The sequence below is a fragment of the Emys orbicularis genome, chromosome 9 (genome assembly GCF_028017835.1).
Source record: "Emys orbicularis isolate rEmyOrb1 chromosome 9, rEmyOrb1.hap1, whole genome shotgun sequence".
NCBI classification, from domain to species: Eukaryota; Metazoa; Chordata; order Testudines; family Emydidae; genus Emys; species Emys orbicularis.
Genome location: NC_088691.1, coordinates 57,460,230 through 57,485,349, shown reverse-complemented (window position 1 = coordinate 57,485,349; position 25,120 = coordinate 57,460,230). Strand labels below are relative to the sequence as shown.

The window sequence follows — 25,120 nt, the reverse complement described above, 5'->3', positions numbered from 1 at the left end:
GCTGTGGTTTCATTAATAAATTAAGTGAATTCTGTGCATAGTTTGGTAAAATTGCAAAATGTTTTCACATCCGTCAGGATGAAAAGGTGCTAAAATAAATGTAATTTCATTAAATCAAGTTATTGTTGTAGCCACTAGTGCCTCCAGTCTGCCATTTCTACCCTCATTTGCCTTTGGAAGAATTCTCTGCTCTGTTTAAAGGAGCTAGTTTGGGGTTTTGCTCCTCCACAGATTTCCAAGGAAGGAGCTGCAAAACAGTACAATGGCCACTTTGTAGTTACATACTAGAATATCAACCATAACCCCTAACTACCACCACAGCAGAAACACTGAAAATTGCTAATCTTTTGACCTTCCCCACTTTTTCAGAGAGATAGTAAATCATGAACACACGGGGAGGCAGAAGAGTTATGAGATGGAAGTATCAAGTTAGATGTAGACAACCTCAAATTAACTCTAATTGGTCATTCTTAGGAGCAATGTCTCCTACAGAAAAAGGAAGTCAGGCAGAGTTAGGGACACCTCTCTTAACTTTGTCGTCTTTTGAGCCAAAACCCTAGGAACCAAAAAATTAAGCAACCTTAAGAAAACACGATAATCAACTCAGATACCTGAAGAGGAAATTCAGAGGGCTTTGAAAATCAGATGGTGATTACAAAGCTTTTTTAAGACACCCATCACCATGGTAACTTGGCACCATTGTAAAATTAGAAATACACACCTAGTGACCCTAAAGGGGTGAGATTTTCAAAGATAAAGGGCTGTTAGACACCCAGTTCCTACTGACTTACAGTAACTGGACCCCTAAATGCCCTTTGTGCTTTTGAAAACTTCTCCTCCAAACAGGCAACATATTTTCTGCCCCAAGCCTTCCCCATACACTCACCAAAGAGCCATCTTAGCGGATAATGCTTCAAATAAGACAACTGGTACCTCTTTCACTGTCCCTTAAAAATGGCCAGACAATGGCTCTGACTAATTTCCTGTGAAAGCAAAGAGCTCCACAGCCAAGAATCTCTCACTGAAAATGCTGTTGTATGTTCCAGAAGGTATATCAAGAGAAAAACAGCAAGAGCATTTTGACTAATTGCAAATCCATCAAAAAGCATAGTGGACAGAATTGCTGGGATAGTCAGATCTCAAATACTTCAGGATCTACATGACAAACACTGCCACCTTGAATGTGCCCCCAGAATCAAATTGAAGTCAGTGCCAAGAATGGAACACGTGTGTGTTCGGACTGGCTTGCCCCAAGTAAGCAGCAAGCTCCAGATGAAGTTCAAGTGGAGGATTTGTTACAACTTCAAAAATATATTGCTTCTGACAGAGAGCAATTACACAAAGATGAGAACCTCAAGGAATTCCTGATGAAGAGGATTCAAACAAAGCAAGAACAAGCAAGAGCTCAAAGAATGTTCTAAGGAACTTTTTGATCGTGCATTTTAGAGGATAATAAGGTTTAGAATGGCATATATAGTAACTATCTTACCTGGATCTTTTCGCCCTGGTTTTTCAAACCGCCTGTCTCCCCTAGAAAGGCAGAATAAAAGTTTCAAACAAGGCTTTGGAAGAATGCCATCATTTCAGGTGCAACTCTCACACATTTCCTCTCTCTCACTAGAGCTATGGGGCCAAAATTTTAAGGGTAGTTAGGTGTCCAGATGCTTTTGAAAATGCCAACAGGAGCCTATCTAGATCTTTAGGCACCTTAATACCTTTAAAAATCTAGGCCTAAATCATTGCAAACAGACAAAAGGCTAAAACTAACAGAAGAGCCCTCTCTATGAGAGCTATACAAACTTTCACCCAAAGATAGCTACTATGGAAATGAAGGTTTCTAGAACACCTCACTTTCTCAAAGCAGTGCTCTGTTCATGCCCACAAGTCATCAGCAATATAAGCTTTTGAACAGTGTTTTGTTCGTAACAGCTGGGTTTCTAGCAACATCACTATATGGCAGTGGTTCCCAAACTTTAAGAACCTGTGAACCCCTTTCGCTAAAATGTTAAGTCTCGTGAACCCCCTCCTAAAAAATGAATATTTCCAGGGATTTTCTCCTTTACCTGAATATAAATTATAAAAGCAGTGATCTTAGTAATATAAAATTTGTTTTTATGAGACACTGTTTATTACACACTATTCATTATTATTATTTATCATTACAGTTTTTTTTATTATATTATGAAAATGGCAACACACTTCCAAGATCTCACTTTCGTAGCTTGTATCACTTTGAATAAGCCTGTTATAAGACAAGGCTCCTATGTTTCATCAACGAGTATCAGATGTGAAACAGCATAAAGGTATTTAAGAAGCCAACTCAAAGAGTTCCTCCTACACAAGCATTCAGGTCTTGAGCAGTCCAGGCAAACAATGCACGTTACAACAAAGCTTAAACTTGTTCTTCATAATAATTTTAAAAACAATACTAGCTGCCTATTTAATTTTAAAAATATCAAAAAATATCCACCTCCCTTTCCATTTCTTATAAGGAGTCTTGAAGTTTAAATCTCCTCAGTGTGATAGATAGGCTTGCTTTGAGCTGCTTAGCTCTTGGAAGTCCAGGGGCTCTGGGCTGCTGGCCCTGTGCTGCCCAAGATCCCTAGGGACAGTTCTGTCTGCCATTAGGGAATTTTTTCCTGAGAACCCCCTGTAACATTTCACGAACCCCAGTTTGGGAACCACTGCTATATGGTATCCATTTTAGAAATTCCAAGACAACCAACCAGTACACATTCCTACTGAGCCTTTCTGAAATATCTTTTGTGAATGAAGGGTGCAAGAATGGGATCCAAGCAGGTGCATCTACAGTACATTTTCAAGTCTAGGCTTTTCTGTTACCTTTCCTCCCAGCTCTGAGATCTATGCATTTCCCTGCCTCCTCCTCGCCCAAATCCACCCTCCACTTCGTCAAAACTTCTTTGGTAGAAACCACTCTCTCCTCGGCCTCTGCCTGCAAAGACAAAAAGCCAAAGAAAAACATTTGTAGAAAGAACTTTACTTCCCTTTTCTAATGTCAATGTGACCTCATTTTCTTATAATCTCCTTAATGAGACACGGCAACCTGATAGTGGGCAAGTCTTTCCTCCATCTCATGAGAATAGTAGCAGTGATTAAATCCACTGGCTTAATATTTCAAAGCTAAACGTTTCCCAAGAAACTGATTTTGGAAATTAACATTTATGTTTCAAGACACATCATTTCTCACAAGCTTGTACACCACACTTCATCACCATGTTTGGAGCTGTTCATGGAGAAGGACAAATTAACAGGCTGCCAAATAGGGCAGGTTTAAAGTGAACATGAAAATAACTTTTGGGGATTTGGAAATAAGGTAATTTGAGTCTTGGTTATAGTCCATCACACAAAGTAATGCACAGAAGAGCTACACAGAACAAGGGGAAAGGAGATGAAATAGCATAGACTGAAGAAGAGGAGAAGAAACTTGGACTATTATGTAACAGTTCCATTATTAAATGCATAGATTTTACACAGGAGAGAAAGATTTAATAAATACCACACAGAAAAGATAATCAAGATGTGTCAAAGCAGTTTCTACAGAGCTATAGAAAAACTAGAAGAAACTGATGCAGAAAACTAATGAAGCAGAAAGTGTATAAATATGTGGTAATATGCAATAGGTCAGTATAAACAGAGTGCATACTAGAATACTGGCAGTATTGACACTGAAGCACATTAGCCTTATATTATACTCCAAAAAGACAAACTTGGTTTATGAACACATGCAGAATACATGAAAAAGATAATCAAAGCTAGCGCCATTATTCTGAAAAAAGATTAACACCAAACAAATGGTCATATGGTGGCATAAAGATACTGAAGCCACATCTTGACTAAAAAAACAGGTTGCATTGTATAATGTGTTAGAAAATACGTTTTAGCAAATATGATTTGAAACGGACTGTACCTAGTGCAGAAAGGGCAAATTGCATTTAAAAATAAGTTAACTGTTTTTGTTCAACCTTATCTTGCCCCATAATTTACTCTCTTGTGACCAAGTTCTCCAACCTTCCCTATTTTCTTATGGAAGTAGAGTGAAGGAGAAGTCTAGAGTACCTGAGGCTGACAGTCTTGATGTAAATGTGGAATAGACAAAGCACAGAACACAAGGTCTATCTGGTATTTCAAAGTCAGAATGGAGAGTACAGAAGCCTCTCTAACGCAAAGATAGAGGAAAAGGACCAAAAAGGGGGCATTTTCAAAACACTGTAAATGGAGGTGGGGAGCACTGCTCTTATTATTTTTACTACAGTAGTACCTAGAGGCCTCAATGTGCTAGATGCTGTACATATATATAGTGAGAGAGAGTCTCTGCCCTGAAGAGCTTATCATCTACACAGCCAAGACAAAGCAAGTATTATCCCCATTTTACAGATGGGAACTAAGGCACAGAGATATTAAGTTATCGGCCTAAGATCACACAGGAAATCTTTAGCAGAGCTTGGAACAGAACCAAGATCTCCTAGGCAATCAAGGGTCTCTAGTCACACCATACACGTTAAGTAGAAAGTAGATGTGGCTTCAGCCCCCTCCCCACAAATAAATTAGCATGTAGCATTCAGTGTTCATGTAGTCAAATTGTTAGAGGTTTAGTATTAAGAACTGCCATAACAGCAGTGTGTAAGAATTGATCTGGCTGTAATTTATTTTCCCAACTCAGAGATATTTTAAAGTAGAATTTCAGGTTGTCTATGGCCTAGATATTTGTGAAATAGCAGTGAAAATGGAAAAATAGGAGGAAAAACATCCTTATGCCTCAGTTCAGAAATAGGCAGCACAGTGCTGGGTAAAGCTGCCTCAGTTATGGCCTCTTACTTGAACAGGAAAACAGCAACAAAAAAAGTCTACGTCTGTAGCCCAGTCCACAAAGAGACTTAAATCCTTTCCTTCTGACACCCGCCTTCATGAATGTAAACATTCCAGTCCTCCAAGCACACGGCTTAACTACACTCCACAGGGAGCTCCCAGGAAAACAAATCAATTAGAAAGAAAGGTCAAGTGCATGACCTTGGATTGCTTGTGGAGTATTACTTTAGAACAGAGAAAACTTGTTAGTCACAACTAAAGCGACACCACACAAAATGTATGAGATTTTAGGTACGAGCAATTTCACACTCCAGCAGATGGTTTTATGATTAAGCTGCCTTGATAATGCTAACTTAATTGTAAAGTTACACTTCAGAATACAGTTTCACTGAAAATTTTTACTGACAGTGATCATTAAAATAGCCTAAAGAAACTTCTGCACTAAGAACTACAAACCCACTTGTACATGCCTAGAAATTTATGGAATGTACTCAAATTAAGTAATGGGGTATTTCGGCATTATTGCGAATTGTTAAATTGTGTTTAAAAAGATTACTTCTCTCATAGCTAGTCATCTATTAGATGTGGCAATTAAGTTAGCCATAGTGAAAGTTCATATTTTTGATAAGAGATGTCTGGACAACTGGGAAGTAATGAGGAACTTGTATCTGAACAAAGAAAGATTAACTCAGAACAAAAATTTAGCTATCTTGAAAACTGGGTAGGTAGTGGTAGACTGAAGGAAATACAGTATCAATATTCAAAGAAGAAATGAAGAATGATTCAATTAATTATAATGCCATAAATATAATGCCTATCCCTAGACAAATAACGAACCAAATGTTGGAGGGGAAAACTTTTAAAGATAAAATTGTTTACTATTTTTGACAGAACTGAAGAACTGTTGGATTACAGCCAGATTCTGCCCCTCTCATTCACAGTGAGTAGTATCTTACTCTGCATGTAATGCCATTGAAGTCAATTGGAGTATTTGAAAAGTAAGTATGTTTACTGTGAGTACAGGTGGCAGCATCTGACTAAATTAGTCTATCATTGTAAATGTTAGTGACCGAGGGGAAGAGAAATGCAAGAGTTGCAAAATAAAAAAGGAAGGGTAAAGAAATACAAAGGGGTTTGGATATATAAGAAAAGGTCAGAAAACACTGAGATTCAACTTGGGGGGGAAAATGCATGCTGGAGGTCCAGTCTATGACCATTTATTACCCAACAAGCACCGTATGCAGTATAAGTGTTTGTAAATTTGAACCCTAGCATACCTGAGCAAAATGTCCAAAACACAGATATTCACCAGGAAAAAGAAACCTGGACAGCTGTAATACCAGCACACACTTAAGTGAGACAGAGCAAATTAGACTTCAGTTAAGAATGAAGTATGGCATCAGAAAAGGCTGATGCAATTCTGTTACACTGGCATCATGTCAAACAGGGAAGTAAAAGCCCCTCTCTCTAGTTCTTTGGTACAACTGTACCTGAAATATTTAAATAAGTCCTTGGCAACTCAGTAGTAAAAAAAATACTGAAAAATTTGAAGGGGAAAAAAATTAAAGTCCTCAGGAACTGATATTGAGACAATAAAAGATCTAAATACATACAGCTTAGCTAAACAACAACTAAGAAGGGGCACATGATAGCAGTCCACAAATATCTGAAAGGTGTAGATGCAAAGGAGGAAGTGGAATTATGGGGGAGAACAGAAAATTAGAAATAAGGGGAACCTTAAAACCAAATCAGGAAAAACTTCTGTACATCCAATAGCTATGGAATTGTTTTCAAGGGAGGTAGTGGAAATATCACTACTTAGGGACCTTTAAAATTAAATGGGACAGAATGAGAAAAAATGTGGCACTTGCTGGGCTATGGATATGACCCAACAAGTCTTCTCCATCTCCAGCTTCTAGCATTCTATATGCAACAAACCACATCTATTAATATATGAAAACATATTGTTGTGCTCATGAAGGCTATAGAAGTAAAGGATACTATCAACATAAAAATATATTTTTTCTTTTCAAAACAAATGAAAAGTAAGTTCAAGTAGTATACCTTACCCTGAGCCTCCCTGGCATTATCTGAGGATACATTTCCCCATTTGCTTTAAATGCTGCAGTGTGGAAGGACCCAACAAATAAGGGAAAATGACTTTAGTGAAGTAGTGAAATTGACAAAAAAAGTGCTATCAGGGAACAAAAACTGCAAAGAGAGACCTTATGCCTCCACTAATCTCTTTCAGTTTGTTATTTAAGGTATTGCTCAGAATAGATAAGGACTTCTTTCTGATCATTTAAGTCAGTGGCTCTCCAACCTTCCCAGACTACTGTACTCCTTTCAGGAGTCTGAGTTTTCTTGCATATCCCCAAGTTTCACGTCACTTAAAAACTACTTGCTTACAAAACCACACATAAAAATACAAAAGTGTCACAGCACACTATTACTGAAAAATTGCTTGCTTTCTCATTTTTACCATATAATTATAAAATAAATCAATTGGAATATAAATATTGTACTTACATTTCAGTGTATGTATACGCAGCAGTATAAACAAGTTGTTGTCTGTATGAAATTTTAGTATGTACTGACTTCACTAGAGGTTTTTTTACGTAGCCTGTTGTAAAACTAGGCAAATATCTAGATGAACTGATGAACCGTTCAGAAGACCTCTGCAAACCCCCAGTTGAAAACCACAGATTTAAGTTAAAACCAACCCTTGCAACTTCTTAATTAATGCTCCTGTTCTCTTCTTTTATGAGCGACCCCAAACTTTTTCTAATACCATCTCTTATGGTTGGATATTCTTTACAACTCTGAGTCAAGCAACCTTACACTTTCCTTGATATTCCACCTCAAAACTGTTCCTTTCATCACTCTCCTTCAATCCACATTTATATATTTAACAAAATAAACATACAAAAGAGGAACCAGATAGGTACGTAATATGCGTTCCTAGTAATCTCCCACATTCACTTTCCCTCCTTCGTCAACCCCTGCTGTGTTAGGGCTTTTAAAGGGAAAGTTCCTTGGGGGCAGGAATTTGGAAGTTTTATTTGGCTGCATAATTCCAAATCCCCTACTGGTGTTATCCAAATAATGATGGTCACTTTTCAGACAATTTAACCTAGATCTGTCCCCCATCCACTGTATCATCCCAGTCTTCAGAAAACAGCTCACCTCGACCTCTAGAGGAACTTCGACCTCGAGGAGCCCCTACCACCGTTCCTCCTCCTCGTCCCGTCAACCGCAGGACAGCAGCACTGTTTACAGACATGGAGAAATTTCTCTGCCAAGAAGAGGAGACAGCCAAGGTGAGATAAACAAGCAAACATACCTTTCCCTATGCTTTTTAGCATAAAAATGATACCTACCCTGACTCTCTTCTGTATATACTCTCTGCAATTGAAAATGCTCAAGAACCACAAAACAAATCAAAAGATATGGAAAAAATGCTTAGATACATGGGGAAGTTACTAAGTGATCCCATTTAAAATACCATTTTTTCAGCATCCTTTTTTTCTACTCTTAGCGTTTCCTTTCCTTTCAACCTCTAAACTAACAAAGACAAACGTTTGCCTTTATCTTTCCATCACCTTTCTGGAAGATACAAGAATGCAACACAGTCAGCTCCCTGAAGAGCAAGGATGGTGGTATCAGCTAAAATACTATGGTGACAGAGCCAGAGAAACAGGTAGAGAGGCTGACGACAAGTCCATGCCAGTAAAGGACACATTACAATGAGCTGTGTGACTGAAAGTTATACTCCAGACCAAAAAAAGTAACTTACCTCCAATTCTTATTTTCAAAAAGTAATTAAAAATGTACTGCAAGTACTGTCTCCCATTCTCCCTGCATATGACTGACTGGAACGTGAAAAGCTTAAAATCCATAGTCAGAGAGCCACCTTAAAAGTGAGTAATATGTGCCTACTCACTGATGTAGCGCACCAATACTATCTCCAATCGGTTCATTTTTAAAGCAAGACAGTAACATACTATCTCCTCCATTCTTCAGGAATGTGGGGTGGTTGAGAGGGAATCTATTACAACTACTACCCTTCTGAATAATTAAGTAGTATAATTTTTCTCCAAAAGTATAGTAACAGCAATAGACCACTTCTGAAGACTCAATATTTTTATGAATCACTAAAATTTTAACAAAAAAAAAAGCTCATTTTAGTAACAGAAAAAACAGTAACAAAAATCCTATGCAACAGTCATGGAGTGCAATGGAAACAAGAAAAAAAGATTTACTAAGAGAGAGAGGGGGGAGGGGGGGGGGAAAGACATTTCAACATAGAACAACTAGCTATACAGAAACACCCAAAATGTTCTGAACATAGACAGTTGGCAGTTTGGGCACTTCTGCCCAGAAACCAATTCTGTACCACTAGCATAGCAAACTTGGACTCACGCTGTACTTCCAAGTCTAAGCTTTAAATAAAAAAAATGCATAGAACTCCATGTAGCTGTTCTGCAAGTCTTCTAGAAACAAATCTACTGGGGGTAGACTAGCATTGCTTACATGCCTCTGGACACATCTAACTTAATATGGCCTTGAAGACTCCTAAAGTAGTAACAATGAGACAAGCAATTAGATCGTCATTTAGACTTTATATAGCGGTGTCCAAAGAAACAGGAAGCTGCATGCACTTTAGTCTATTTCAAATAAATCCAAATAAATATTTGACATCTATTTGGAAAGGAAGAACCTCTCCAAGAGAAGACTGGTAACCATGAGCATAGCTTGAAAAAAATCCTATCACCCATTGCAGGTACAAAGCTTTCTTTGGTGAGTGTTGTCAACCTCTACAAAATCTGAGTATTCATTTAACATTTTTTTCCTAGCTCTTATAATTGCTAAGAAAACCTTCTAAAAATTAACTGAACATGCACAGTTGTGGTAATATCTTCCTCAGTCTTCAGACAGATTACTTGAGTATCTTTGCTGCTGCTCAGATTTTTGCTAAGTGAAAATTGGCAGAGTGCAAATTAATCATATTCATAACCCTAGTCAATTTCACTCTGCTACTACTTAGGAAAGTTAAAAGCAGCAACATATGCAAGCTGTGGAATATCTCCCAAAAACAGAGGAGTGGAGCAGATAAGGTAGTGGTAACACTTTGGATGCTGAGACAACAATGGTGGGAAATTTTAGAAAGGGCTACTGTAGAAATGGCCACAGAAAAAAGGTAAACTGATCATACACAATGGTTAGACAGCATACATATAGAAAACAGGAAGTCATATAGTCACATTTAATACATCACCAAAAAAATTGTAATCATGAAGGACTGTCATATTAGGAAATTGATCAAACGTCAGTGTGTTAACCAGGAAGGTGATTAAGTAGCACAAATGGTCAGAGAATCTGTTCTTCCTTTGGATTTTCTCAGAGCAATTGCAAGGGGTGAATTTTACTTTAACTTATAACCTTTACTAAATAATCTCCTTAGAGTCAGTGTTCTAATTCAATAATAAATGTACTTGAAACAATTACTTAAATTTTCTTTTTACACTATATGAACAACAGATAACATGTTTATCTAAACTGTGATAGACCCTGGCCAGTTGGGTACAGCAGAGTACTCCTGCTGGTATCCAGGAAAGTGGGCGGGCTAAAGGACCTCCCCCCAGCCTAAGGGGAGGATCCACAGGTCCGTGATACCAAATAATTGCCCAGGACAACTAATGAGAACAGGAACGGGAGTGAGGTCACAGGGTTAAATGAAGGGAACCTGATGGGGACACCGAGTAGAGAACCCTGGACAGCGCCCACTGCTCCTCGAAGGCGTCAAGGGAGCCAGCAGACGCCGCCCAGAGGAACTGTGCCCGGATGCGTGAACGGACAGAGGAGCGGAAATAGGCCCCACAGTCGCAGGAAACCCCGTCAGCCAACCTCCTCTCCCTGGTTTTGTAGATGGCCATTTTGGCCATGGCTAGGAGGAGGTTGACAAGGAGGTCCTGCGACTTTGTGGGGCCACGGATGGGGAGTGCGTAGATGAACAGGTGAGGGGAAAAGTACAACCAAAAACGTAATAATATATCCAAGAGGAGCCAGAATAGGGGCTGTAACCTGGCACATTCCAGATATGTGCACGCCAGGGTCTCCCTCATAGCGCAAAAGGAGCAGGTGTCCGGGAGGGGAGTGAACCAGGCCAAGTACACGCCCGTGCTCACGGCTCCATGAAGGATCCGCCAGTTGACATCCCCGGTGGGCCTCGGGACCAGGGTGGAATTATAGGCTGGCCCAGCGGGGCTCCTCACCCTCTAGAGGTGGCAGAAGGTCCCGCCACTTTGTGTTGGGGCGGGATGCAAGGGCGAGGACATAAAGGGTGTGGCGCATGAGTGTGTACAAATGTTTTCGTGGCACGGTCTGGAACCGGACCGGCTGCAACTTGTGCAGCCGGCTCACGGTAAAGGGGTGGGGTGGCCTGGTAGGTCCACGGGGCAGGGGCCCAATGAAAAGGTCAGGAGGGCCTGGGGTGGAGGGTGGGCAAGGCATGCCCTCTCGCAGGACCCAGTCGAGGAAGATCCGAGCAGTGGGCGGTAAAGCGGCCCTCACCTCCTGAAATACGCGCCGGGGAGTACAAGGTCTGGAGAGCCCCATGCGCCGAGCGAGCGTCAGGGGATCCAGCCAGTCTCCCCGGTCGTAGTCCAGGAGGTCTCCGACTCTGGTGACTTCTGCCAGGACCAACCTCTGGTGCACCGAGGGGGACTCCGCCACCTGCACACAGAGCTGGGGGTTGTGTAGGAAGGGCTCCGCAAGGAGATCTGCCCCCTCGGCGGCCGCCACGGACCTGGTGGCCGAAACCAGTTTCCAGGTCCGGAGGAGGTCCTGGTAGAAGACCGGCAGCCCAGAGAGGTCTCGCGGAAGACCACTCCAATGGAGATAAAGGAACTGCCGTTCGTATCAGAGCCCTCGGAGGAAGGCGTGCACCAGTACGCTCCACGCCGGACTACCTGCACCACGAAGGAGCCTCTGCAGGGCCTGGAGGCGGAAGACGTGGACCTGAGTGCGCAGGCACTTCAGGCCCTGTCCTCCCTTCTCCAGGGGTAGGTAGAGGACCCCTGCAGAGACCCAGTGCAGTCCTGACCAAAAGAACTCCAGAACCGACTTCCGGAGGTTGTCCAGGAAATCCAGGGCCGGGACCAGGGTGTAGAGCCGGTGCCAGAGCATGGACAGGACTAGCTGACTGAGCACCAGTGCCCTCCCTCGGAGGGAGAGGCACCAGAGTAGTCCTGTCCATCTCTGGAGCCACTCTACCACCCTGCCCTCTAAACCTTGCCAGTTCTCTGGCGAAGACGGATGCGTGGCAGAAAGGTAAACGCCAAGATAGAGCAGCGGACCCGCACTCCACCGGATGGCCTGAAGTGCGGGTGGGAGGGAGCTCGCCTGCCACTCGTCCCCGACCACCAGGCCAGAGCTCTTGACCCAGTTGACCCGGATGGAGGAGGCCGTCGAGTAGACGGCCTGGCAAGCCTCCACCCGCGCCAAGTCGGCCAGGTCCTGGACCACGAGGAGCACGTCATCAGCATATGCCGACAGGACCAGCCGCAGCTCCGGCTCCCGCAGCACCAACCCCGTCAGCCTGTGGCAGAGGAGACAGAGGAAGGGCTCGATCACCAGAGCATACAGCTGGCCCGAGAGGGGGCACCCCGCCGTATTCCCCGCCCAAAGCTGACCGGCTTGGTCAGGGTCCAGTTGAGCCTGACCAGACACTCCGCGGAGGCGTACTGCACCTGGAGAAAACCCACAAACTGGGGTCCAAAGCCGAACGCTCGCAGAGTGCCCAGGAGATATTCCGAAGGTCGCGGGGGTCCCCCTTCTTTGGGAGCAAGGCAAGCACGGCTCGCCTGCACAACAGGGGGAGGACCCTGCTCTCCAAGGACTCAGCCCAGACGATGAGAAGGTCCGGGCCGAGGATGTCCCAGAACACGCGGTAGAACTCCACGGTCAGCACGTCCATGCCCAGAGATTTATTGGTGGACATGCGGCAGAGGGCTTCCGAGAACTCGGTCAGAGCGAGAGGCAGCTCTAGCCGGTCTCGGTCACCTGCGCTGACCGTTGGGAGTCCGTCCCAAAGCACTTTGCAAGCGTCAGGATCGGTCGGATCCAGGGAGAAAAGGCCTGCGTAGAAGGCCCTGGCCCTCTCGCACATCTCTGCCAGATCTGTGAGGGGTGTGCCGTCCTCTGCCAGGAGGCAGGTGACGTGCTTCTTGGCCCCCCTCTTTTTCCCTAGGGAGTAGAAGAAGCGGGAGCCACGATCCATCTCCCGAAGGAGGCAGATGCGGGATCAAACAAAGGCACCCCGGGCCCGATGGTCTTCAAGGGCTCGGAGCTCCACCCGCTTCTCCCGGCACGCTCCGCAGAGGGATGGATCCTCGGGGCTGGCGGCCAGACGCCTCTCCAGCGCCAAGACCTCCCGTTCCAACTGCTCTATCATCGCATCTCTCCATCGGCTGGCGCCCTGGGTATAGTCACGGCAGAAGAGCCGGGCGCACTCCTTCCCCACGTCCCACCACCACCGCGCCAAGGGAAAGGCGCGCCTCTGCCCTCGCCAGGCCAGCCAGAACTCCCAGAAGGACGCCACAAAGCCCACATCCTCCAACAGGCTGTTATTAAAGTGCCAATAGGCCGGCCCTGGCCTCTCCGCGCAGAGAGAGGCCGTCACAGTTGCTAGGTGGTGGTCTGAGAACGGGGCCGGCCAGATGCTGGAGGAGTGGGCCCGTGAAAGGTGACTGTGTGAGAAATAAATGCGGTCCAACCGGGAGTGGCGCGACCGACGGGCCTCCACCCGGATGAAGGTGAACGTCGAGACGTCGTCCGGGTGGTGGTCGCGCCAGACGTCCACCAGGGAGTGATGGTTGACAATCTCCCGGAGAACGCCCGCGGCGGCAGGGCACTGCTCGGTCCCTGAGCGGTCCCGCTCCTCGAGGGTGGTGTTAAAGTCCCTGCCCAGGACCAGGCACTCGCGAGGATCCAAGGAGCTGAGGAAGGTGGACGCCTGCTGATAAAAACGCAGCCGCTCCGGGCCCGATGTCGGGGCATAAACGTTGACAAGGTTGACCACTAGCCCCTCCATGAAGACCCGGAGGTGCAGCAGGCAGCCCAGCACAGCCTCAGCGACCCCCAGCACTTCAGGCCATAGGTCGGGGAAAAACAGGATAGCCACCCCAGCCGAAGTGGTGGTGAGATGGCTAAAATAGACCCTGTCCCCGCACTCCAGTCGCCAACTTGCTTTGGCGGCTGGAACCGTATGGGTCTCCTGCAGGAAAACCACAGAGTACCCCTCCTCCTGAAGAAAGGAGAGCACCTGGCACCTGCGGAGACCCATCCTACAGCCCCGGGTGTTTAATGTTGTGAAGATGATAGGTGCCATGGGGAGGAACCTCGCTGGCAGGGGCACTCACGGCCCCCGTTGTGCCGCGCACCAAACCATGACCTACCCCATAGGTGAGCAAGGAGTCACGGAAGCTGCGGGCCCACTGGTAGGCCGAAGCAGCCTGCCTCCCGGTCCCTTTACCCTCCCCCAAAATGGCCCTTACAGCCCAGAGGATTTGATAAAAGTCCCCCCAGAGCTGGAGAGTGAGCTGCACCTTGTTCCAGGACCCACCGGAGCTGCGAGAGTTTCTCCTGGATGCCCCTCGCAGCCTATCGAGGGGGCAGGGTTACAGGCCCCTGGCTGTCCTCTAGTGGGGCACCTGTCGAAGTCCTGTGGCCTACCGAGACTGGCAGACAGGGGGCAGACCCCCAGCGTAGCGCCCGAAGTGCCGGCGCCACACAGCCTGCCTCAGACCCCGGCTCAGTGGGGGCAGCGGAGGGAAAATAGCAGCGCTTAGGGGGTCGGGACAGGGGAACACGAAGGTCGCTCCCTGGGGGTCATCGTCCGGGAAGGGGAAGGAGACGGCCCCAGGGGCGGCAATAGCAGCACAGAAGGTGGAAGGGAGGGGGCCGGGGTCGGCATCAGGGGCAGGGCAGGGGTCAGAAGCAGGGTTGGGGAGAGGGGCAGAGTTGGGACCGGGGGCCCCGGCAGCCGAGCTACGGGGGGATGGCACCTCTCGGTCAGGCTCGGGGGTCCGGGGAGTAGGAAGGGGGCCCTCAACGATACCAGGCTCGTGCTCCAAGGTGTGTGTTGTGGCCACGGCATCAATAGGTGGGGCTGCAGCAGTAGGGCCCCCACCCGGGAAGGAGGTCAGCTGCCCTGCATCAACAAGGGATGCCCCCCTGAGGACTCAGGTCCTGGCCACGTGGCACTGGCCGTTGCCTCAATAGGCTTGGCAGCCATTAGTGGGGGGTCATCTATGGCCGGGCTGGTGGAAGAGTCCAGGGGTTCCTCAGAGGCGGGAGCAGAAGCAGCGGTTAGGGGGAGAAAGCATGGGGAAGGGGGGGCCGGGGGTGAGGTCGCCCAGATCGAGGCCCACTGGCAGAGTGTCGTCCTCCCCCTGGGTGACCGGGGTCAGACCCAGGGCCTCGATCTCCTCAAAGATGGAGGGAAAAATCACTACCCACCATCCCGGGGACCTCCTCACCGGCGCCCGAAGTGACTCTCGCCTCGGAGCATGCAGGGAGGTCAGGTGGGAAGGAGGCAGGAGGGGTTCCATTGCGGGGGTCGCCCAGGGAGGGACTCCAGAGATGGGGCCGTGCTACCCTCCATTGCTGCCAGGTCATCCCCAGCCAGCTCTAGCAGATTGGATACACCCGGGGGCAAAGCAGAAGGCTCGGTGTCAGTGGCCCCCTTCCTGGTCTTTCGGGGGGGCCTCCGCATCAGATGGAAGGAGTAGTGCTTGAGCCTTCCGCTTGCCCCGCTTCCCCTGTACTTGGACCCAGCCCTCCATGGCATCATCTGTGGGCTAGTGGACAGGGGTCGGGCCGGGGGGGAGGGGGGGCAGGGGCGGTGGCACTGGAGCTCGGGGAGCTAGTGGTGGGGCTGCATGTGGGAGGGAAGATTCGCCCTGGGGCGGGCGCTCTCCCACGCCCGGCAGTAAACCCGCCGCACCCTCCTCCATAGGCCCCGCCAGACTACATGCAGCGGAGGCAGAACTCTCCCGCGCATCTGGGCACGCTGGGGGAGATGCCCCCAGCACCTGAGCTGGAGCAGTGGTGGACTGGGGAGGAGGAGGAGGGGCGGCTCCAGGCAGCCAGCGATGACGGGGCCGGCGCCCTGCCGGGGCTCAGGGGTCCCGGACGCTCCTCCATGCCAGGCCAAAGGGCAGTCCCTCCGGACGTGCCCCATCACCCGGCAGAGGTAGCACCGGGCCTCCCCAGTAGAGTAATGCACTCGGTAACGGGCCCCCTGGTAGGGGACTAGAAAGGACCCCTCGAGCGCCTCTCCATCACGCACCGCCGGCAGCAGTTGAAGCTGCACCTGCCGGCGGAACGAGAGGATGTGACGGAGGGCGGGGTCTTTGAAGCCCAGTGGGAGAGGGCTGACAACTGAGATCAGTTTCCCCAGGGCAGAGAGGGCGGGTAACAGGGCAGCATTAGGGAGGGACGGAGGTCAGGACCAACCGGGTGCCCAGGTCCTCCAGTGGCTCCAGGGGGACGAACACGCCCCGCACCGCCAGGCCCTTCTCCACTGCCTCTTGGGCGGCGGTCTCCAATGCCAGGAAGACGACTACCTTCCCATACATTTTGGAGGCCGCCATGATGGCCGTGGGCCCCACCACCCTTGCCAACGCCCGCACGTAGGTCTCCACATGGGGCGAGGCGGACGCCGTGCTTCCTGGTCAAGGTGGGGAAGGGGCCCCGGCCGCTATAGATGGTAGCAGAGGTGGTGGCCGGGAGAGATGACGTAGCGGCAGGCGGGGGAGCCGCCGCCACCTGGGCGTATGCCCTGGGGGCCGAGAGAGGGGCACCGGCAGAGCTGGTGGGGAGAGACGCCGATGCCGGTGGTGGGGCCATGGTAGAGGGGGAAGTCCCTGCCATGGAGGGCCTAGTCTTTTTGGCGGGGCCCTTACCCTTCTTTTTGCCCTGGCCTTTCCTGCCGGCTGGGGAGGGACGTGGCAGCAGTGGAGTTCACCCCATTGTTCACTGCTGCCGGTGCCCCAGCGAGGGCAGTAGCAGGTGGTTGGGCAGCAGCGGTCGAGGTGGAAGCCACAGGGGATGACGGGGGGGGGGGGGGCGCAGGTGGAGGAAGGAGGCTGCCCGAGGGATCCCACCCGCATTGTCCCCCACCATAATGAGTAGGAGAGACACCGGGGGGGGCGGAGGGGAAACAGGGAACAGGTCGACCACTCCTCCCCGCTAGGCTGCAGGCAGGGGAGGAGGGCACCGGAAGGGGAGGGCTATCAAGGCCTTGGGGGGGGGGGGGGGTTCAGTCACCGACACAGGATGGGATTCTGGCTCCTCTAGCTGCACTAGGGGAGATGGGTTTATAATAGCATTGGGGGGAGTGCAGTGAGACGGGGTCAAACTGAAACAGGGGAGGGGTACAAGCTCAGAGGAGGGGGCATGGGCCCATGGGGCAAAGGGCTAGTCAGAGCAGGGGGACAGCATGGGGCAGGGAGGAAAGACCAGGCTGGAGGTAGGACAAGAAAACCAAGGAGCTAGCATCAGAGGCTGGGGCGAACAAAACTACAGAGGGAAAGGGTGGGACAGGAAAACAAACAAGCTGCTGAGGGACTGGGGCAAAGTGGGGGGGAGAAGCAAAGGGCTGCAAGGGGAAAGGGGGAGATTGCTGCAGGGTAAGTGTCCACTGGAGGTGGTGGAGGGGACAGCGATGGTGGTGGTGGGGACACAGATGGACCGGGGGGCAGGCTCCACGCCACACCCCGTGTCCCCACAAACACAGTCAAGACCCCCACCACAAGAGCACAGTTCGAAAGTTACTGAGCCCTTGCAGGCCCCCTCCACAGTGGTCTGCATAGGCTCTGCGTGCTCCCCCAGCAGCAGATGGTCTCCTTCTTCCTCCTCCTTGAGGCATCAGTGGCTCCCAGGCTGCAACAGCAGCTCCAGCAGGCAGTCTGGTGACCAGGCAGGAAGGACCCCTCTCAGGTGGTAGTAGTGGTGTCCACAGCAGCAGTAGCAATGGCTGGGGCCCCTCCTCTGGGGAGTGGGCCAGCAGCCCCCCCCCCCAGGGGCTGCAGCAGAAACAGCAACAAGCGGGGGGGCGGGGGGGTGTCTCCAGCAGCCAGGCAGTAGAGAAGGGACATGGTGTCTGGCCCAGCCAGGGGAGTAGCTGGAGGAGGAGCAGCAGCAAAGGCCCAGGGGGCCTAACAGCAGCCCCAGCAGCAGCAGTAGCCTTCCACCTCCCTCCAGGCCAGAGGGCTATAGGAAAGGAGTCAAGGACTGATCTACTGGCAATTGGAGAAGCACCAGGGTTCTGGTCCCTGACTGACCAGAACAGGGGCTGCTCCAGGCTACGGTGGACACCTGACTCTAATTAGTCAGGGGGGACTGGGAGAATGGTTTAGCGCAGGGGTAGGCAACCTTTCAGAAGTGGTGTGCCGAGTCTTCATTTATTCACTTTAATTTAAGGTTTCACGTGCCGGTAATACATGTTAACGTTTTTTAGAAGGTCTCTCTCTATAAGTGTATATTATATAACTAAACTATTGTTGTATGTAAAGTAAACAAGGTTTTCAAAATGTTTAAGAAGCTTCATTTAAAATTAAATTAAAATGCTGATCTTACGCCACCAGCCTGCTCCAGACCGCTTCCAGCCTGGGGTTCTGTTCACCTAGGCCTGCAGCGGGCTGAGCGGGGCGACTCAAGGTCAGGGCAGAGGGCTGGGGTGTGTGTGGAGGTGCAGGGCAGAAGGCTGGGTGTTGGGGGGGGGGTTCAGGGCAGAGGGGTGTGTGGAGGTGCAGGGCAGAAGGCTGGGGTGCTCGGCTTGTGGGGGTGCTCCCAGCCCCCTGCCCTGAGCGGCTCATGGCAGGGGGCTGGGAGGGATATGCCCTGTTCCACCCCCTTCCCCGAGGCCCGTCCCGTCCCTACCTCTCTCTGCCTGCTCTACGGAGCTGTGTGCATGCTGCCGCTCTTCCCCCTCCCCCTCTCAAGGGCCATCGGGCAGGGAGAGGGAGGAGGAGGGGCAGAGGGGCCGGAATGCACCAAGCTGTGGGAAGAAGTGGGGGAGGAGGGAAGCTTGGTTGCCGGAGGACCAAGCTTCTGCCTCCTGCCCCCGCAGGGGAGAGCGGTGGGGGGCTCAGTGGGGCGGGGGGCCGGGACTCCCCCCCACCCCCCACCGCTCTCCCCTGCCGGGACAGGAGGCAGAAGCTTGGTCCTGCGGCAGCCAAGCTTCCCCCCTCCCCCGCTTCTTCCCCCAGCGTGGCGCTTTCCAGCCTCTCCGCCCCTCCTCCTCTTCCTCCTCACCCGGCAGGCAGCGTGCCACTCAAAATTGGCACGCGTGCCATAGGTTGCCGACCCCTGGTTTAGCGGGAAGCCACCAGGGCAGTGTCCCAAAATCCTTAATCCTACAAAAATTAGAGTCAGGTGAGGCCGTTAATATGAACACCTGACTCTAATTAAGGACCCTCTGATACTATAAAAGGGCTCACTCCAGTCAGGCCAAAGAGAGCCAGAGAAGAGGAAGTGTGGCTGGGTAATGAAGACACCCTCAAGCCACTGGAAAGGGAGCCCTAAGGTAAGGGTGAAGGTGGCGTTGAGAGAGAGAAGCAGGAGAGCTGTGGGGAAGTGGCCCAGGGAAATGTACCAACTCTGGCAGTGAAAGGTCAGCTGCCAACAGCTGCTGCCATTAGGGTCCCTGGGCCAGAACCCAGAGTAGAGGGCAGGCCCGGATTCCCCCCAACCCGCCACTGGGAGGGGAAGGCAGGCCCCTGTCAGGACAGGAGACTAAACTCTTCTGGAATAAGGCCATAGGGACAACAGAGACTGTGGGAGTTCTCTCACCAACCTCCTTGCTGGCTTATGATGAAAAGGGCTCAATAGACTGTAACCCTGGCCCTAGAGACAGAAGGGCTACGTGGACGGTCGCAGTGAGCCTCTGAGGCTAGCATAAACCGTCTGGAAGTGCGGGACCCATGGGGACAAGGTCAGAGCTCTGCCACAAAAAGTACAATTAATACATGGTTACTTACCCATCTCGGGGGGGGGGGGGGGGGGAATGCATATATACAAGCATAAAACACCTTGGTGATCTACAGATAGTCAGGAGAGACCATTGTGACCGACTGACCTCTTATATAAGACAGCCCACAGGATTTCCCCGAAATAATTCCTGATTGAACTAGAGAAGTGGCTCTCAAGCTTTCCAGACAACTGTACCCCTTTCAGGAGTCTGATTTGTCTTGCATATCACCAAGTTACACCTCACTTAAAACCTACTTGCTTAAAAAAAAAAAAAAAAAATCACACAAAAATACTAGCGTCACAGCACACTATTACTGAAAAATTGCTTACTTTCTCATTTTTACCATATAATTATAAATCAATTGGAATATAAATATTGTACTTACATTTCAGTGCATAGTATATAGAGCAGTATAAACAAGTCATTATCCGTATGAAATTTTAGTTTGTACTGACTTCGCTAGTGCTTTTTATGTAGCCTGTTATAAAACTAGGCAAATAGCTAGCTGAGCTGATATACCCTGTAGAAGACCTCTGCATACGCACAGGGGTAACACATACCCCAGGTTGAGAACCACTGAACTAGAGTATATCTTTTAGAAAAACATCCAACCTTGATTTAAAAGTTACCAGTGATAGCAAGCATTGAGGTGGTTCTCCAAGTTGTTCCAATGATTAATTACTTTTACTGCGAAAAATCTGTATCGTAGTTTAATTTGAGTTTACCTAGCTTCAACTTCCAGCCAGTGGATCTTGTTATACCTCTGTCTGCTAGATTACAGATCTCTTATTTTGTTCCCCATTTAGGTACTTACATACTGATCAAGTCACCCTTAACTTTTTATTTAAACTGAATAGATTATGCTCCTTGAGTCTCATTAATAAGGCCTGTTTTACAATCCTTTTATCATTCTCATGGCTCTTCTCAGAACACTCTCCAATTTACCAACATCCTTCTTGAAACGTGGAAAACAAAACTGGACACTGTCCCAACAGCAGCTGCACCAGTGCCAAATAGAGGTAAAGTACTTCCCTACTTCTACTCAAGATTCCCATTTATATATCCAAGGATGAAATTTATCCTTTTGGCCACAGCATGGCACTTCGAATTCATGTTCAGCTGACTATCCACCATGACCCCCCCTTTGTTTATGCTTTAATTTTTAACTTATTGGAGAGAGACACAGCACCATATTGGTGCCTAGATGTATTTTAAACATTTGAAGAAGTAAATAGGTAGGTTTAGAGACCTCACTCTGATCAACAGCACATGGAGATCTAGCGCATATAAGTTGACCATTTGAGAGTCTAGCTATCAACATTGTGGATCCAAGAAAGGCTCAATGGTAATTTGTGCATCTGTTGGGATACCAGGTCTCAAGACTCTTAGGCTTGGTCTACACTCACCCCCCAAATCGAACTAAGGTACGCAACTTCAGCTACGTTAATAACGTAGCTGAAGTTCGAAGTACCTTAGTTCAATCTTACCAAACTAGCGGCTGGGTGTAGATATACCCTTAAGCACATACACCGGTAAGTATGTAGGATTTAAAACTCAGGAAGGAGCTCGGCAGTAGCAGGAGCACTCCTCAATTGCTCAGGTTGATTATGGGGTAGAGGGTCCCCCAACCTGGATCCCACTGCGACCTCATGACCACCTCAATGAGGTGTTTCTTGAGGTGGAGAGCTTGGCCTTCCCAGGTACAAGCCGGGAATGAGAGGCAGATACTGCACCTGGACGTGATGTGGGCTTCCCCCAAGCAGTACAAACAGTGTTGGTGCTTGTTGCTGAGCGAAAAAGAGCAAGGGCAGGAAGCGCATACCTTGAACTCCAGCATCTTTGGCATAATCCAGTGCCCAGACATGGATTGGGGGGGTGGGGGGACTGGGAGAATGGTTTAGCAGGAAGCCACCAGGGCAGTGTCCCAAAATCCTTAATCCTATAAAAATCACTACAAAAAACTGTAAAATCCGAACTATGTACAAGAATAAAAACAGTTTTTCTGGAAAGTACGTCACCAAGGACAAGAGAAAAGCAGAAGCTCTGACTCGGACCACGTGGCAGTGAGACGGAACTGAAAACACAGTCAGTCCACCCTGCCCTTTATCGCCTCAGGCGAAACCATAAGGCGATGCAAGGGCACATGCACAGACCAACAGACACTACTATGTTGAAAAGCTCTGGCTCCTGCTGCATGGCACATGTGCGTTATCCTCAGTGGAATACAATAAGGACCATCACTCAAAGAAGAATTAAGGTTGCACAGGCAACCTTAATTCGACTGCTTGGCTTTGCCACTTTAATGTAGGAGGACTTTTTTAATTCAATTTCCTAATGATTTAAAAAAGCCAATTGAAAAGCAGAAATTCCATCATGTGGAAGCATACTGACCTCCATGTGGGGTGCCAGCACAGTTAGAATATTTAGATCCATTGCATGGACCACTACTATTAGAGATAATGGAGTAACTGGTAGCAACAGCAGACTTAGGTAAACCAGACACTAGATGGGGAGAAAGACACTAGATGTATGTTTACACTGCATTATAAACCTGCACCTGTGGGATGTGGGCTTGTGGACTCAGTATTTTCAAGACCACACTTGAGCATCCACACTGCATTGTAAACTTGGGGTTCCAATTGCTGGACCCGGGGTCTCAGAGCCATGCAAACTGTCCATACTGCACTACACAGACCTTCTGTTTCGGATCCGTGGCTTGAGGTGCGTCCATACTGCAAAATGACATGACATGGACATGAGTCACAGTGGGACTCAGGCTCTGAACAACTCCTAGCAGGGGACTAGGAGCAGCTCCCTGAGCGTTTGCTGACCCAATTCAGACTAATATGTGTGTGGATGAAAGGTGGGGTTGGGCTCAATCCTGAGCTTAGTGTGCAATGTAGACATATCCTAAGTGGGTTTCACAGCTAGACAGCAAAGGCATGTTTCAACTCAGGAATCCTGAATTCTATTCCTGATTCTGGAAGGGACTAAGGTCTAATGGTTACAGACCATTCTATCTTCTCACTCATAGCATGTCAGTTAGCAAGTTGCCCCCAGCCCGCCCCCTTCTGCTCCTGCACCCCAATCAGCTATTCCTATCCCTATACCACCCTGCTCCTTTTCCCATCAAAGAGTACACTCCATTCCATCTCCTCACCCTTCTGACTCAGGGTGCTGCTTCCTCCTTGTCCATATTGCCCAAGAGCCAGCAAGAGCATCACTGAGAGAACAGGAGAAAGTCATTTTCAGTTTTGCTTCCTGGCACCCACATGGCCTCCCTCCCCCACCCCACCAGCAGAAGGAGCAGTTTCAGGGAAAGTCCTGCTCCATGAAGGGGCTGCCAAACAAGCTGCTAACAACAGTTTTCAGAGGTTTGTAAATCAGCCAAATTGTGTGTATTTTCCTGGGGACAGCAAAAGAAACTTCTCTGATCCCCAAGACACTCCCCCTGCCAGATTCTGAAATCTTGCTCTAAAGCATGGGCATGCTATGCTTCTCTATGAAACTACTATACAAATTTAACACTGGGAAAATGTATTTTTCCTTCAGCCTTTTCTGAGAATGAGAATTGTTTTTGCTGAAAATTTTCCAAAAAATAAATTTACTCCAAGACAGACAACTGGCATGGAAAATTTCAGCCCGAACAGTTAAAGTTTGGAAATTAAAAGCAACTGAAAAGCAGGGTCTTATAACGGAAAATGTTAGGCAACCTTACTATAAACACAGCAATTGTAGGCTGCCAGCTTTGCTTAAAATAGTGACTAACAATACATCATTAGATCAGACATATGCCAAACCAACTCAGGTACTTTGTTTCCTTTGAGAACGTCTTCCCAGGTTTTTCACACTGACAGAGTGACTTAGCCTCTGGAAGACATTTCTAATCTAACATGCTCTTTCTGGGACCTCAAAACTTAAAGGAAACATCTTTGAGCAGAGCTTGCAGTAGATGTTTTATGGTTTATCTAACTTCCCCCAAGCTCTATGTACCCTTAACACACAAGCACTTACAGTCTCTACCGACAGACATTTTGTGATTGAATTTTGGCCATTACTTGAAGCAATCTTCAACACCAAAAAAATAAGAGGACCAAAACACACTAAGTAGTAAGAAGCTTGATTTAAAAAAAAAAAAAAAAAAAAGTAATCTAAGAAAAATAAGAGTGCTTCAGAAGAAAAACTTTTACAAGAAAATTTCAATATTGGCAGTGGTTTGATGCTTCAAAAACTTGTTTTATTTGTTAGAGAAACTAAATGGCTACACTAAACATCTGAAAACTAAAACTGTCTAGGAGGAAAGGAAACAAAATAAGCAGAAAAGGGACAAATGAAGTTTCTTGACCACCTGCAGATAAAGAGAACTGATGACTATAGGCACTTCAGACTTAGTCCATCATGACACAGTGTAAGAGTTTGGAATTTTAGATGAAAGAATTTCAGTAATACACTATGCACTAGGTTGGAGCACAAGATTCAGGAGCTGCAGCTATCCTACTGTTTACCATTGGAGAAAAATCTCTTAGCTGCAAAAGCTCTGTATAAGTAGTCCAAAACCAGCCAGTAAGGTAGCAAAAAGTCAGTGAGTGACGAGAAGAAAGTAAGAGAATAGTCTTGTGCAATTAATGACCTGTTCATTGGTACCAACTATACACACTGTTTTTCAAAGCATTCATTACATGTGCAAAAGGCTTCAATGAAAATATCAGATTTTCTGTTAACTTGGGGGCCCATCCATTTGACAGAAATACTGAACTCAGTTTAAGTAGATGAACTGAAGTTGTGAAGTTCTAAGTGCCTGTCCTGTGTTTGACTGCATTGCTAATCTGGACTTTGTTATATGAAGTTTAACTGGAGAAAGTTTCATCCATTCTACACTTGTCAGGATAAGGGATAATTACTTGTAGTTCTACCTCTCTGAAGATACATTGCATCTCTCTTTCAAAACTCTGTGCCTTATAGCTCCATTGGTAAAATGGTGCTAATGCTTCATTTCTTCCAGCCTTTGTCTTGTCTATTTAATTTGGAAACCCTTTGGAGCACAAACTGGTCTCCTCTACATTTGTAGATGGTCTACCACGATGGAGCCACAATCTTTGTTTGGGTCTCTCAGTGCTAACATAATACAAAATAATGAAAATTTTATTACTGCAACAGGCAGCAAAAAAGGCCAATGCAAAAATAATTTTTATTTCTCCCCACTTCCCAAAGATTCCTCCCAAACACATCAGACTTTACTCTCAATAGCCAATA

The 25,120-nt window shown here is 47.9% G+C and overlaps 1 protein-coding gene across 1 annotated transcript in view; it reads right to left on the bottom strand.

Annotated features, from left to right (window-relative positions):
- The window catches only part of GIGYF2 (GRB10 interacting GYF protein 2), a 153,986-nt gene that overhangs the window by 92,322 nt on the left and 36,544 nt on the right, over nucleotides 1-25,120 (bottom strand). The window contains exons 4-6 of the mRNA XM_065411184.1: nucleotides 8,014-8,122; nucleotides 2,842-2,953; nucleotides 1,490-1,530 (exon numbers count right to left, since the gene is read on the bottom strand). Of these exons, the coding sequence (XP_065267256.1) occupies nucleotides 1,490-1,530; nucleotides 2,842-2,953; nucleotides 8,014-8,122 (262 nt within the window). The remainder of the gene's footprint in view (nucleotides 1-1,489; nucleotides 1,531-2,841; nucleotides 2,954-8,013; nucleotides 8,123-25,120) is intronic.